General features: G+C 39.4%; 1 protein-coding gene across 7 annotated transcripts in view; it reads right to left on the bottom strand.

Annotated features, from left to right (window-relative positions):
* The window catches only part of lrch1 (leucine-rich repeats and calponin homology (CH) domain containing 1), a 69,943-nt gene that overhangs the window by 15,829 nt on the left and 38,885 nt on the right, over positions 1-15,229 (bottom strand). For 2 of the 7 annotated variants that reach the window (XM_016666054.1, XM_016666052.1), the window contains exons 7-16: positions 11,801-11,888; positions 11,365-11,470; positions 8,857-8,972; positions 8,038-8,108; positions 7,839-7,925; positions 7,092-7,169; positions 6,908-6,944; positions 5,200-5,313; positions 4,089-4,161; positions 3,322-3,432 (exon numbers count right to left, since the gene is read on the bottom strand). In XM_016666054.1, coding sequence (XP_016521540.1) covers positions 3,322-3,432; positions 4,089-4,161; positions 5,200-5,313; positions 6,908-6,944; positions 7,092-7,169; positions 7,839-7,925; positions 8,038-8,108; positions 8,857-8,972; positions 11,365-11,470; positions 11,801-11,888 — 881 coding nt within the window. The remainder of the gene's footprint in view (positions 1-3,321; positions 3,433-4,088; positions 4,162-5,199; positions 5,314-6,907; positions 6,945-7,091; positions 7,170-7,838; positions 7,926-8,037; positions 8,109-8,856; positions 8,973-11,364; positions 11,471-11,800; positions 11,889-15,229) is intronic. The other 5 variants (XM_007542047.2, XM_007542044.2, XM_016666053.1 and 2 more) reach the window with 4 other exon arrangements.

Below are 15,229 nucleotides of genomic sequence, written 5' to 3'. Positions count from 1 at the left end.
GAGACAGAGGCCCAATTTCAAGGTGTTCAGTCAGGACGTAAATTTCCTTTTAAGTCATATTTTATATACACAGCATTTTGATAAGAATACAAGGTAATAATTGATTGTGCTATAAAATGGCACAATACTGGCCTTTTAAATAATCATCTGTTAACTTATCCCTGAGGATCAAACAGTACATGATGAAAATTCATAATCTGCAGCTAGAAAATGCTATTGTCCGACTAGCCTGTGAACATTTCAGAATAGATTCAGGCCTGTTTGTGAGAGAAGCAGCAACAAAGAGTGAGCAACCATCTCCACAGCTCAGGGTTGCTGCCACATATTACAGCCTTTTAAGGACCAGCAGAGCAACATGTGGCTAACCTGTTAGCGCTCACACCAGCTGGGGTTTTTCCCCAACAAGTCACTAGTTGGCATATTTATCCACAAGCCACTTAAAGGTGCCATCAACTCTGATGAGAGTATTAGATGGTTTTTAATGTGGATCCTGAATGTAATTCGAGCAGGACACAAGCAGAAACGCTTCTCACCCCTTCATGACTTGACCCAAATCAGCTGACTTTCCTTGTAGCTTCTGACCGGCCCTCACAAAGACAGACAACACAAGCAGTCACTCTAAGGCAGCTGTGATCCATCTGAAACGTTGGGACCCCGTTCCAGAGGAAGTAGGATGCTCCTTCCGGGACCATTATCCAACACTTCAAATATAGCAGCTAAAAATAGACAGGCACACACAAACACAACACTCATTCATGGTGCAGATGTTACACACACACACACACACACACAAGATTAAAGGAGTGTCACAGTTTCCTAATATGGCCTGCAATGTCTCAGTGTGTGTGTGTGTGTGTGTGTGTGTGTGTGTGTGCGTGTGTGTGTGTGTGTGTGTGTGACTACTATGTTTTAGGCTTTAAAAAAAAACAAACAGCTCCTTTTGTTGCATTGACATGTACTGGAAATAAAAAACAAAACTAAACAAAGAGTAAACATGAAATCTTGTTCTGTCAGTTTAAAAATAGTTTCTAAAGCCAACAGAGGATCGTATCCTGAGGTGTAACGAAGCTTTCAGCTCACAGATCGCCATAAAACAGCTTAAGGAAAATCTGTGTAAAATTATGCAATCCGTCCAGCAGTTCTCTATTAAAATGCAAGTTTTTTTGTGGTGTATAGAAAATGAACCCCTGAAAAATCGTTTCAAAAGCTGCAGGAAACTACTCGCAAAAATTCTTTACTTACAGTAAATCTGAATAGGCTGAAATGAAGTTCAGATGTTTTTAGCTGGATTTAGCCGATTTGGATTCTTTGTTGTAATAAAATAGTTTGCAGAGAGGTTGCAAAGGATCCCACTGAACAAAGGTATCAGTCAGGAGAAGACATAAGCATTAGATAAAAGAGGCACACTGCTGCAAGTCTCAATGGCGACGTGACAAAAATCATACGAGAACTAATTAACTGGATGGCAAGAAACAGAAAAGGATGACATTTTAAAATAAATCTTTAAATGAATAAAATACAAATTAATAATAACCAGAAAATTATAATGGTAGAGAAAAAACAGTGTTGGTGCTACAGGAGAAGCTAACGTCTACAGTCTTCCTTATTTTCGCTCTTGTGAGTACAACCAATCAGCAGCAAGGAAATTTAAAGGTTGCTCCTCGATTGGCTACTTTGCAAATACCAGCCAATGGCGTCTTAAAGAGGCACTTCAGCTTTCAAACTGTGTTTTCCTTCAAATATTCTAGACATGCTCAACGAAAAAGTCTGCAAATTTCCTGTTTACTAGGGTATCGTTCCTAAAGAAAAATCTGCAAATACTCAACTTTTACAGCAACGTTTTACCCCTTTGAATAACTTCATGTCAAACTTAAATATCAGTTTGCTTTTGATTTAATTAAATAAAACATACAACACAGTATAAGTAAGTAAAATAAACAAGATGTCTTCACCTTGTAGCCTCATTTACCACCAAGAAATAAAAAAAACATTTTATTACAGCAATAAAAACAGAGGTCTGTGTTTCTTCTTCTCTGTCATCTGAACAAACTCTCACTGTCATCACTTAATGAGCCGAGTCTCAGCTCAACATGTGTGTGACCACGAGTTTCTAACACACACACACTCACACACACACACACACACACACACACACACACACACAGAGAGCAGGCCTAACAATTACCACATGTCTCCACTAGTCAGCAGCTACCGCAGAACATGAACAGCTGGAGATGAAAGCAGATGTGGCAAAGCTGCTCTTTGATCAGAGACGGCTTCGTACACACGCACCGAGGCGTCTAATGTGAAACAGCCCGTCGGGTGGGACGGGGACAGAACATGGAGAAATCGAATGCAGTTCCACAGAACAGAAGATCCACAGGATTCATTTCAGTTTCGTTCTTTTGCAGACTCATAATATCCAGAATTTAGCCAAAGAAGCATTTTTAAGTACATCTCCAAACGCAAGAAAAACTACATACAGCTCAAACATTTTAATGTGTTAAATTGGAACCCGACTAGATTATTAAACTCGCTAATATCCATTCAGACTGTGGGGAATTAAGGAATGTAGAGAAATGTAGGCAATCGGTACGCTTGACTATGAAATCTCAGCAGTCTGCAGAATGTGGCCTGCTGATGTCCGTTGGACGTGTTCACAGTACGTCTGAGTAAGAGGGAGCAGTTTCATGTTTTCCCACCGTGACTCATAACTGCTTAAAAATATTTTTTTTTAAACCAGGGGGGAGAAAATTAGCAAAACAGCTCAAGAGGAAACTGTGGATAAAACATGAACGGTCACGCCACTAGTCTGGAAGTATTTTGGATATTTAAAACAACAGCAGGAACAAAAACAATCAATAATTACTAATATTGATTGGTATGAAACGCTTAGATTATGATACGTATTTCAACCATATCGCCATGCCTTAATAGTACTCAAACGCTCTAGTGAACAAAGCATATACTGGAGCTCTTCGTTATGCTAATATGCTAAAAATGACCACCCTGGTAAATCAGATTTTGTTTCAAATACTTAGAGATTTTACTTTGCAGGCATATCGCCTATGAAAGCTACTGAGATATTCACTGAAAAAGTGAAATTAGGGAATGGAAAGATGAACATCAAGCAAGTTTTTACATCAGTAATAACAGTTGACTACTCAAGATATCGGCTATTAGAATAGAAGAGAAATAACCTTTGTTGTCCTAAAGTGGGGACATTCATGTGTAAATCTGAATTCAGTGAAGAAGAGCACTTTGGACCCGTCAGTCCAGATGTGTGTGAACTGACCAGTAAACAGAAAAAAAGTGTCTCACCCGGGCTGAGCATGCCTCCGTCGCCATGTCTACGATGTAGGGGTGAGGCCTGTGAGAGGAGGGAGGGGTCTAGACAGGAAGGAGGGGGTGAGCACGGCAGTGAGGGCGGGGCTACAACCACGAAGTGGGAAGTGATAACAGGAAGTGATGGCAGGACCGTGTGCAGTGAGAGAGGTGCCAAAGACGAGCACAGCAAGTTCATTCCACGTCAAAAAACACCCGAAAAATAAAAAAAAAATTATAAATCACCAAGTTCAGGGGGAAAGAAAGGTCAAAGAGAAAATCAGTTAAGAATCAATGACAGAGTTATTGATTCAGAGGTTCAGGCAGGTCAGAGTCGGGGATTTTTGGGGAGTTTAACACCAAAGACATGCGGGAGGAGCATAAAAAGGAGGAATAAAAATAAAAAAATGACACACAAAACACAAAGGGCACAAAACAAAAATAAAGATTAGTGGCATTTCACAATACACATCACTCAGACATGCTGTTAGCATCATGTTAGCTTTTTTAGCAGTTAGCAGCACACTGACGTAAGCTAGCAAACTAAACTGTCAAAAAAAAAAAAAAATGCAGTTCAGATAGTTAAAGAGTCTTAAAGGGCTGTAAAAAAAAAAAAAAAAAAAAGGGCGCAAAGCGCAAAATTCATCCTGACGGTACAGATAAAAGCAGACGGACCAGAACCAGGAGGCTGAATTTGACTCGACCGCACTAATCAGTCCAAACCTGGAACTACTCAGCCAAATGTTTTTTTTAATACAGCTCACCTGAGCGAGGTTTCAGCCCAAACGGAGGACTGGAGAGAGATGGAGGTCCCATGGTTGGAGATCGATGTTCTTGCTGAAACAACAGAAATGACATCATCGCTTTAAATATTCAACCATCAGTAAATTAACAGAATAGACACATAGTTATCCAGCACATGGGAGCAGTTTGCATTAAACTTCTAAATGACTCAGCAGAGATGAACTAAAAACAAAACACAGAAACACATACAGTTGTGTGATGAAGCTTTATCAACAGAATTTCACTGGCCAAAACTACTACTTTATTCTCATAATTTTCTTTTTTTTAGTGTTACACTCTGTCGTAAAAACATCTCAAAAGGTAAAAATGGAATAGCGTGCTAAGCTAATGCTACATAGAAGATCCCAGTATTGGCGGTGATAAGAAACCGAAAATCAGTAAACGCTTTAATTTGTCTAAAATGATTACTAACTGCCTATTATAATAGTTTTCACACCAAATATACCTTCACATCATGTATTAATACGCACAGTGGAAGCCGCAGAAGCTAAAGTTTATGGCCTTCCTCGTCTATGGCTCTGGAGGCACAGCCAATCAGCATCAAGGAAAATAAATCCAGGAATAATGTGGAGTTACATTATGTGATTCATAGGCTTCACTGAGAAAACATTGTTTCCCAGACTTTGTCTCAATCTCATCAACCTAATATTGTATCGTTCTTTCCCATGAGCTGAACAGATTGTTACATAAATGTCCACTCAGGCTGACATTATTTTGCAGAGTGGGAAAAAATTTCCTTTAGCAGAATAGGAGTTCAATCAACTCCTGTTCATTTGTCAGATGACAAACAGGAGCCAAAATTCTTCACAGCTAAAAAAAAAAAAAAAAAAAAAAAAAATCACTCCACACCAACACGTAACACCCCGGCTGTCGGTTTCTCCACGGTCGATAAGAGCTTCATTCCTCCTGAAGTGAATCGCTTTGACCAGTGACGATGTGCAGCAAGACAGACACATGTTTCAAATCCTCACATGTGCAACAAGCTGCCAGATGAAATGCAACACATGTGGAGGGGGGGAAAGCTCAGCCGGCGAACACAACACAGCTAACGGACTCTGCTGCCACGGTTACCTTGAGGGACATATGCCACTCATAGTCCCGGCATGCAAGCTGGGCCTCAAAGCGGGCCTTTTCTAGAATCATCCGCCTCTTCTTCTGGAACTCATAGCCTCCCTCCTCCATGCGCTGCCACAGGACGCACCCAAACGTTCAGGCGACAACTCGTTAAGCTTTACTCATAACCATCAACAAAGTTACATTCTGAACAGAAAGTTGGGTTTTCCAGGATATATATAAAAAAAGAGGCTGCAGTTTGATAATGAGAATAACCGTAGAAATGGTAACGTCTCTAAGTAGTAAGAATATTCAGCTTTAACTATTACTTCTTTAAACAAATGGGAGATAGGAATCAGATAATTATTGTTCCAAGGATTTACATCATCACAACATAACCACGGTTAATAAGGTTCGGTTTCCTTGGAAACAATGTAAGATATTACTGTCACAAGATGCGTTTCAGGTTACAAATGTGCGGAAACTTTATCAGTATTTCCCCAACATAAAAAAACCCAAAACAAACAAAGCACAATTCCATTAAAGAAACACAATTATAATAGCAAGTAATAAATAAGTTTGCATATAAGTTAAAAACATCATCCTACTCCCACTTCCTGTCGTCTTTATCGTCATTTCTGCCAGTAGTAATGTCCGGTTGTTGATCACGTGACTCATTTGGTATCAAAAAAGTGTTTCTGTTGCAGTTTTTGCGAAATACACAAATTTTGATACGGCTGAAAACGAGCCTCATCCTAGCGTCAAAATCTTTTTGCTTTTTTTTTCTAAATTCCTGTGTTTCCATGAAGCTAATTTATTTTCATAATTCCAATTAGCGCAATTATTTTGTCAACGGAGATGCAGGGAGGATCTCCAGTCATAGTCACTCTTCCAACAAACTTGAAGTACCTTCTTACTGAGGACCGTAATGACATGCTAACAGCTCAATTTCTGGGCTGCAGAGATGATAGTCCACAGTAAAATATCCTGAATGACATTCAAATGTTAGCGAGCTCCACTAATCCACCTCCTTTGCTTTTGCCTCTACTCTTTAAATCTGTGTCTGGTTAGAAATCCGGGCAGAGAGACATTGGAGTCATAGATATGATGATTTTTTTTCTCTGTTCTTTGATTCAACCAAAGAAATCCTGAACGAATGTCTATAACAAGAACAAATCAGAGCCAACGTGTCACATCAGTAACGGCATCTCTGGTGACATCTAGTGGTAAAACTGCAGAATGCAAAAAAAAAAGCCTAACCATGTGTGTCCCTGGCAGGGAAGTAAGAGAAAACAACATGTCACATCCTTTAGAGTCAGCACTTGGTTTGTCCATTCTGGGCTACTGTAGGACACTAAAACCAGGGTAATAACTCAAAATTTTGCATTATGGAAATTACTTTATTAAGAAAAACAGGAGCGATATTATGAATGTTTAATACTGGAGGCGACTGATTGAGGCATTACTGTTTATTCTGAAATGCAAACTCCTAAAACAGATTTCTAAAAAGAAACAAATCAAACTGATGATCCTGGACATTTTTTCTACAACTATTTAAATGAACATTTTGATTACCAAGTTTACACTCGACAAACTTGACATTAAAAAACATCATCTGTCACTAAACTTCATTATGTAGGATCATGTTATGCTGTCAGGTAGTGAAGTACAGTAGAGCAGCAAAGCCTGCCTGACTCTAAGATAGAAACGTTTTGGCAAACTGTACCTTTGGTGTTGTGCTTCCCTCATCGCTGTCTTGTCCACTGAGAAAAACACACAAGACAAGGAAACGTCAGGATGTTCTGGGGTAAACAAAACAATATGTCTACAAGTGACAATTTTTTCTAAATACTTAAAATATAACTTCCGCATTCCTGGGACTGATGTCTGTTTACATTGTGTAAACTTACTTGAACGACTCCTCCACGGTGACCATCTCCACCGGGTAGAGCTGGACCTCAGACAGATCATCCTGCTCTGCACTCACTCTGAAACGTAAAGGTTAAACACCTGCCGTTTTACACCTGCCTGCTGTGGCTGCTGCTGTTTACAAAATAAAAACTATCATCAAATTCTGGAAGAAGACTGCAGGTTTCAGCAACTCAAATTTAAGACTTTCTAAGACCACTACAAAGGGAAAACCTTTATTGCGACAGAAATTTACAAAGATGTACGACTTGGCAACAGAAGTGAGCTAATGGCTAACATCCTCTAGCCAACTGGCGACTGATTTGAACTTGCTTTACTTTTGCTAGCTAACATGGGTATATAAGCAGGTAGCTACTGGTAGCCACTACCTCCTTTACCACAGGTCTTAAATTAAAGATCTATGTTAAGGGTAATTAGCTGCTAACATACCCCTGCACTGTATATTAGCAGCCAGTTACCAGTAGCCGCTACATCCTTGGAAAAAGGAAATTACCTAGAATATGTGAGATTAAATCGTCCTGCCATGACAAAATTTAAGGCCACCTTGTTGTTTTTCAATGAACAAGACATTTTGAGGCCTTAATTTTAGATGCATGAATTTAAGCCTTGTTAAGGCTGTGTGGACAGCCTCTGGATGCTAAAGGGAAGTTAAATGACTCGTTAAATCAGAGGAGAACTGAACTAATCTCAGTCTCTGAGTTGGAAGTTTATAATTCCTGTTTTCTCACCTGCTGGGGTTCTGCAGCAGCTCCACCGCCTCCTGTAGCTGGTTAATCATGTCAATATGGAGCTCTGTGCCCCCCGAGACCTTGGACCTGTCCAAAAACACAAAACGGACACATAAGCAGAACATATCTGATGTAGTTAGCAAGGAATGACTGTGGGACAGAATAAATAAAACAGGTGAATCTCCCCTGAAGAACCTACATCTGCTCAGTCTGCCAGTGTGAGTCTTCCTCTATCCTGAGGGGCTCTTCGAAGTCTGCTGCTGTTCGGCCCTGCGCACGCACACGCACACGCACACACACACACACACACAGGTCAGCGCCAGCTGCACCCGTCACATGACACGCAGCCTTCGTCAGCCATTGGCCAGAAAACAGAGACGCTAGCGCCATCTCGCCCGTACAATAAGCCGTCTGTTCATCTGCTCTTTAAGATACGCGATTGATTTGGTGTCATTAAATGGTTTTGGACAACTGGGAGGAGATTTAACAAAGATAAAATGAAATAAATTAAATCATTAAGGGATGTGTTGATGAGATAAATTCTATACATATTTTATCAGCCATAATTATGTAATTTTTTTTCTAATACACTGAATCAGATTTGAAGCAGTAAAAATTGGAACAAAAGCACAATTGTTGTTCAACAAAACTGACTGAAGATCAAAACTGGAAGTTCAGAAGTTATGGATTACAAACAGTCAGATGATCAACTTAAAAAGTAAAATGTACGTTAAAAACTGCTTCAGTTACCTTTTTTTAAATGGATTGCTAGAGATGCAAACAGATGTGCCTTTTTCTCCACTGAATAAATGTACTTACATTAAAAGGTTGGATCTTTCAAAATGTCTAGTGTTACATTATACTGCTGCGATAAAATATTAACTCATTTTAAGATGCAGCTCCCCTCACGTCTTCTGAAAGGAAAGCCGTTCAGTCACCGTGACAGCGCTGCATAACTCCCAGCAGAGAACAGCATTATTGATGGAGCGAGGTCATTCCCTGCACCGCGACGCCTTGCCTTGATGTAGCTGATGAAGCCAGTGCTGAGAGTCGAGTCTCTGTAGCTCAGCGGGTCATTCAGGGCTTCCGTAGGACTCTCCTCTATCAGGCGCACCGAGTCGGAGTTCGGGTCGGCTGCAATGAAACGAATGTCAGAGTTCGGAACCGACCGGTTGATGTTTCAGGAAAGGGTTTTATGGTTTTCAGAGATGGTGAATTTACAGCAGGAAATGTCGAGTTTGGCATTGAGAAACTTCACTGCATGAGACACACAGAGCAACCAGGAACACTGATATCACCAGATACACTGGAAACTAACTTTTGTAATTTTTCACCAAGATAAAGGATCTTGTTCTAGGTAAACAATTCCTTAATATTGATTTAAAAAATACTAGTTTGATTAGGAGATTAAACTAAAAAGGAATTGTTGACTTAAAAGAAGCTCCATATCTTGCTGAAAAGTTAATTTTAAGTTAATACACTAGAAATGATTCAAAACCAAGATATCTGCAGTAGAGACTAGACAAAAAATACATAAAGTAAGATTTAGTGTTTTTGCTTTTTACACTTTATTTCCCTCAAAACGTTTCACATCTTGTCCAGGTTTGAATGTATTTTACAACACAAAATAGTCGTGCATTATTGTTAAGTGAAGGAAATAAAGACCTTTAAATGTTGGGAATCATTTGAATTCATCCAATTAGTTCAGTGCTGTGATTCAGTAAAGCTCTGTTAGCAAACTGTTAGCAAACATAAATTACCCAGAGAGCCCACTTCTTCCTCTCGTCGGCTCAGGGAATGTGACACTCCATCAGCTTAACCTAATTAAGGCTGATTGAAGTCTATTTAAACTGTGCGTCCTGGGAGCTGCTGCTGTTCTCCATTAGGGCCCGGACGATGTGAGCAACACACACCCAACACACACCCCTGCTACCAGCTGGACCCCCGGAAGGGTCAGCGGAGAAACGGATGGTCTTTCTGTGGCGTCAAACCAACTCAACAAGCTCTAAATACACACACATGCACACACACTCACTTTAACCCAGAGGGAAGACGAGGTTGGCACCGAATCTTTGCCTGACTAATGGAGAGACTCTGAACTCTCACCACATTCTATGCAGTTAAGAGCTTCTTGATGAGCTGCAGCTCAATGTGCTCCGGACACAACGAGGCAGACAAGTGATAAAGTTCGTCCTCTGCTCGTTCATATTGTCTCTGTCATTAAGCCAAACAGCAGCTTTCATGAAGTTATCCACTTAGCACTTTGGGGTCTTGCGTTCAAGCAAACTTGCTATTGATCAGCAAGTCTATTTCTGATTGGCTTTCATTAAAGAAAGAAAAGATTTGAAGTGGCCAAGTCAAAATCTAGATTTAATCCAGATGCTGCAGTGGGACTATAAGCATAGTGTTCATGCCTGAAAACCCTCCAAAGCATCAGGTTTCCATGGAGGAGCATGTCAGAGTTCAGAATATGGCAGAAACGCTTGGTGGAAACAGCTGCCAAGGATGGCACAACTGGTTATGATTCCAGCGCATTTCGAGAGCTTTCTCTTCATGAACTTACTCAAAAATGGCATTTTGCATTTAAGTTTGGACACCCTTAAACTAATATGACGCTTTTGTTTTCATTTCAGGACTCAGTTTTCTTTGTCAGGAGAATGTCAGGGTTTCTTCCAGTGCATTATAAGCCTGGCGGGTCACCAGGCTTTACCTGCTTCTCCACCAGGCTAAGTGTTGTTTGCTTACTTTAAGTAGGTTTTTTTTACATGCACCAGTAACGGTGACAGTGAAAACAGATTAAGCTCGGTTTATAGTTAGTAGACTGTGGTTGAACTAACTATACGCAACAGGGAGCACACTGATTATGAAAACAACAAACTGAAATTCAAGCATTTTCAAGAACTTCAGCCGTACGAACCCTTTTTTTTGTTTGTTTGTTTTTATGTTAGCATTACTCTGCAGCGCTGTGGCCAGTGACAGTTGTTCTGTAATGTGCTACATAAATAAATGTGACTTGATTTAGTTTTGGACTTTGGCTAGATTAATTAAATTCTTTTGGCGACGAATGGGCAAGGAATTGGATTTAAACTCTGACTCGCTGTTAATGCTTTAAAAAAAATAAAATCTTTCTTCTTTCTTTAGTTTCCCAGCAGGCCTGGAGGTCTTGGACCTGAACTGATATTTGAAATGCTCAAAATTCACCCACAAAAACACAGAGTCCATGTAAGGAAAAAGTAACTACCACCAACACCTTTCACCACAGCTTTGTATTCATTTGATGGTAAAAAGAGTTTTAGTTTCACCAAACTATTCTCCCACAAGATTTTGGCAGACTCTACAGCTTTAGCTAAAAGCATCAGAAAATTGTCAAAAAAAAAACCAACCAAACTTTATTCCCGCTTCATTAGAGTCACTTTAATTAATGGTAGATATGAACTCAAGAAGACCAAATGCTGAAATTTAAGGGAGTGCATTTTACTGCAACCACTGTGTGTAGGCTGTGTGTGTTTGCCGGTTTAACTCCTACCTGTCAGGGAGCTGATGTGTTCGCTGGAGTCGTCTTTGCTGATTCCCTCCTCTTCTGTAATGTTGCTCATCGGGACGTTGAGACTCAGACTGTCTTCGTCTGAAGGCTGCAGCAAGCAAAACGACCAAGACAAACATTATTACCACATATTACAACACACGTCCTTCTCTTACTATGTCTAAAATCAGATTTTTTGCCCACATGGATTAAGAAACTACGGCATTATCGAGTATTTTATCAACACGGATTTCAGTTTTTCAGTTATTAAACATTAGTATTTCCCTAAAACTGACATCATACATCCAGAAAACATGAAAAGTTGTAAAACACAAAATGTGGCTAAATCCTCAGCATGAACAGCAGGTGCAGCCTGATTAAAGCAGAAATCCAGATGGATGCGAGGATGAAACCATGGCGACACAAACGCACCACCTACCTCTGTGGCAGACAGCCTCTTGTCTCCGTTATCGCTGCCGACTCCTGAGTCGCTGTCCTGCTTCTTCTGTTGCTCCATGTCCTCCACACTGCACACAAATTACACAGGTTACACACCTGACACACACACACGGGAGTGTGTGTGCGACTGAGTGACAGCGACACACTGAAGCAGAGGAAGATACCAACCCATCCCTCTCTCGCTTCTTCCTCTCTCTCCTACAGGATTCTCTTTTTTTTTTTACACAACTTAGGAAATAAACACTTAACTTATTTCCTTATTTATTGTATTTTATGTTTTGGGATATAATAACACATTCATAAGAGATTATTAGATTTTATTGCAGCTTAGTAAAGGTTTCACACGTCCCAAACAGTTTAAAGACACTGGAATCAATGAACATCATTGAAGTCCAGGCTTGTTTGCTAATACTTTATAGGTTTTTTTATGGTTTAATTATAAAGGTTTTTTCTGACAGTGCAGCAGGTAGTTGAATCAGCAAAATATTTTGCATGTGGATAAAAGAGTAAGTCTTAACACAAGATGTTCCCAGAGGCTTTTTTGACCAAAAAAAAAAAAAAAAAGACATTGAAAAAGTCAAGATGGCCGCCATGGGTGTCAACAAAAGTGTATTTTTCCACTGAATTTGCCATTGTTTATCACAGATGAATACTTTTGGTGTCAGATCAAACATAATAGAAATATTCTTGAATTTTTCAAGATGGCCGCCATGGTTGTGATAAGACATTAACCTTTGCTCTAAATCACTAATTAAAATTAATTTGTTTATTGTCAAATTGTGTCCTGCATATTCTGACCTTGACAAATTGTATAAATTTTCTTGATTTTGTGTTTCTGTTTACTTTTTAACAGTTTTCAAAATGGCCACCATGGAGGTTGTGGACTAAATATGTTTGAAATAATCTGCAGCAGCCGTTCCCAGTGATGGGAACAGCTAATCAAAAGAAGTTAGGCTAAGCAGGTGTCTTAGCTATGCGGTTGCTAAACACATAAAAATTAGCATAAGCTAATGCTAAACCGCTAAACACATAAAAAATTATTAGCATAAGCTAATGCTAAACTGCTTGACATTTATTTACAGTTGTATGAACAAGATTACCAAAGTCAAAAACAGATGATATGACAAAGTTCCTCAATTTCATGAAAATGGGGAACATTTATAGAAATAATTGGTTTAAAAAGCTCAAAAAATGGCGGCCATCTTGAAAAATGACAGTCATCATGAGATTCTAGTTGGAAATATAAAGAATATACAACCTGATTATGCTAATTTTTATACTTGTATCCACTTGAAAGGTTTTTACAGCGATATGCTGCACATTCAGAAAATGAGTTTTAGCTTTTGTTCCTTCTGGACTCGAGGCTAAAACAAGTTGAATGAAAATACAGCATATGGTGACATTAGGGTTCTTTTTTTCTGTGCTCTACATTAGAACTGGATGTGGACCGTTTCTGGGTCAGTCCCTCACACCCTTCTTCTCTCCATCTTTAGCGGCAGAATATATCTGCTGCCTTTTAAACCCTTCTAAAGCTAAATAAAGGAAAACCAAATAAAACAAAAAAGACTGGGGATCATGGAAAACGTGAACAGAAATAGAATGCGTTTGCTCCGCTGAGCATGACGGCACTTTTCTACACGAGAATAGAAACATTTTCTGTTCTGGCTAAGTGTTTGGTGAAGCCGGACACTTTCAGAGCTGGGCTCGCTTTCAGCTGAGAGGCCAGAAAACCGACACAGGCTTTTCATCTCTTAAGCACTTCTGGCTCTTGTTCTTCCTCCCGCCCTCTGTTTAGTTTTGCTTCTCCCTTCGTTTCTTCCTGTCCTTCCATCACACTTTATAACTTTCATTTTATTCCTGATTCCATCACGTTTGCAATCAAGAACAGAGTCCTGAGGGCTGCAGTTAAATCAAGCAGTTTTATTAATGCACAAAAGCGACATAAGCAGATCATTTGCAACTAATTGTAATGTAATAAAATGTGTTTCCTGTTTCTTTAAACAAGTAAACTAGATTTAGACTTACTTCACTGTCACTGCACAAAGACACAATACTGAATCTGGCAACAAGATGTCGTTGCCTAGCTAGTTGGTTTTAAAAAGCTAAGGGATAAATCATGTAAATAATGTACGAATGTGTGAAAAATGTCCTTGTAGAGATACTTTCATAATATCAATGCCAAGGTCTCCTGACCTTTGATCCCCCGGGTTGATGAAGCCTCCAAAAAAAGATGAGCTACATTAATTCGGTAGCTTGACTAGCTTGACTAGGGTGAACAAACTCCTGCCTAAGATCAGTAGCTGTTAGTGATCAGTAGCACTGCTAGTGGATGTTTAGTGTAACACGGAGCAGAAAGCTGAGGTCGTTGTTTCTCCTTACATCCTGTGGGTGGCTCAAAGTTAGCTCAAAGTTAGCCACATTTGGGATCAGTGATGCTAAATGCACTAACTAAATTTTGTCCTTCTGAGCTTTCAGTCTTTATTTCTCATGAAATGAGCTGGATTTGGAAATGTCACATTTTTGGAAATATAAGTTTAGATCTACCGTCTCTAGGGAATACACACAGAGACTCCTAGTTAGCAATGCTAACTGTGCTAATGGTCAATAAAAGATGCTAGGCACAGTGAACTGTCAATTCCATAATTACAGAGTCTCCTTAAAACGATTTCTTCCTGTTACACACAATATGTGGTCAGTTGTTACTAATAAAACTGATTTGCGATCGTTTACATCAAAAGCCAACAAAAACACACATTGCATGTCGTTGATTATAGGTAATACAATATTCGATTTTCTGGTTTCACAAAACCAGAAAACTGACAGAAAAAAATCTGACTGCTGTTCAGAATGGTTCTTTTACCAATCAGGCTTTTGTGTGACAATGTGACACAGTGATGACATCACTAATACGCATGTCACTAACATGGATATTTATGTAGCTGAAGCATTAAAGTGTTAATCTGTCTGACCAACATTTCAGTGGTCTATCCTGAAATCCCAACTAATGGAAAATGTTAATATGGCGTTTAAATAGTTTGGATTCAGGATATTCTTATTTTTCATGTAGTTTTTGCACATTAACAGACATGCGAGGCGATTTCAGTACAGTGTAGTATTGCTGTTGCGTAGCTTCAATTATCCAGAAAAGCTCTCAAAAAAACGACGGCATGAGTTTTCACATCTATCAGCGGACAGTTTGAGTAAATATCTGAGTTTTTTCCAATTTAAGACAATATCTTGCAACCACTGGAATTGAGATGGAGGGCAGACATCTTTCCGTTTGAGGAGGATTGCACTGCAAGCCAGAAGCAATGTGAAAGCCATAGAAACGTCTAGGATTAGGTAAAAACAGATTTACCTTCCAGAACAATAACAAAAGGATTTTAACAGGTTTGGTTCCAATTTGACA

Source organism: Poecilia formosa, unplaced genomic scaffold, assembly GCF_000485575.1.
Source record: "Poecilia formosa unplaced genomic scaffold, Poecilia_formosa-5.1.2 Scaffold652, whole genome shotgun sequence".
Lineage (NCBI taxonomy): Eukaryota > Metazoa > Chordata > Actinopteri > Cyprinodontiformes > Poeciliidae > Poecilia > Poecilia formosa.
The sequence above is the reverse complement of the archived record's forward strand: the minus strand, read 5'-3'. Positions and strand labels throughout refer to the sequence as shown.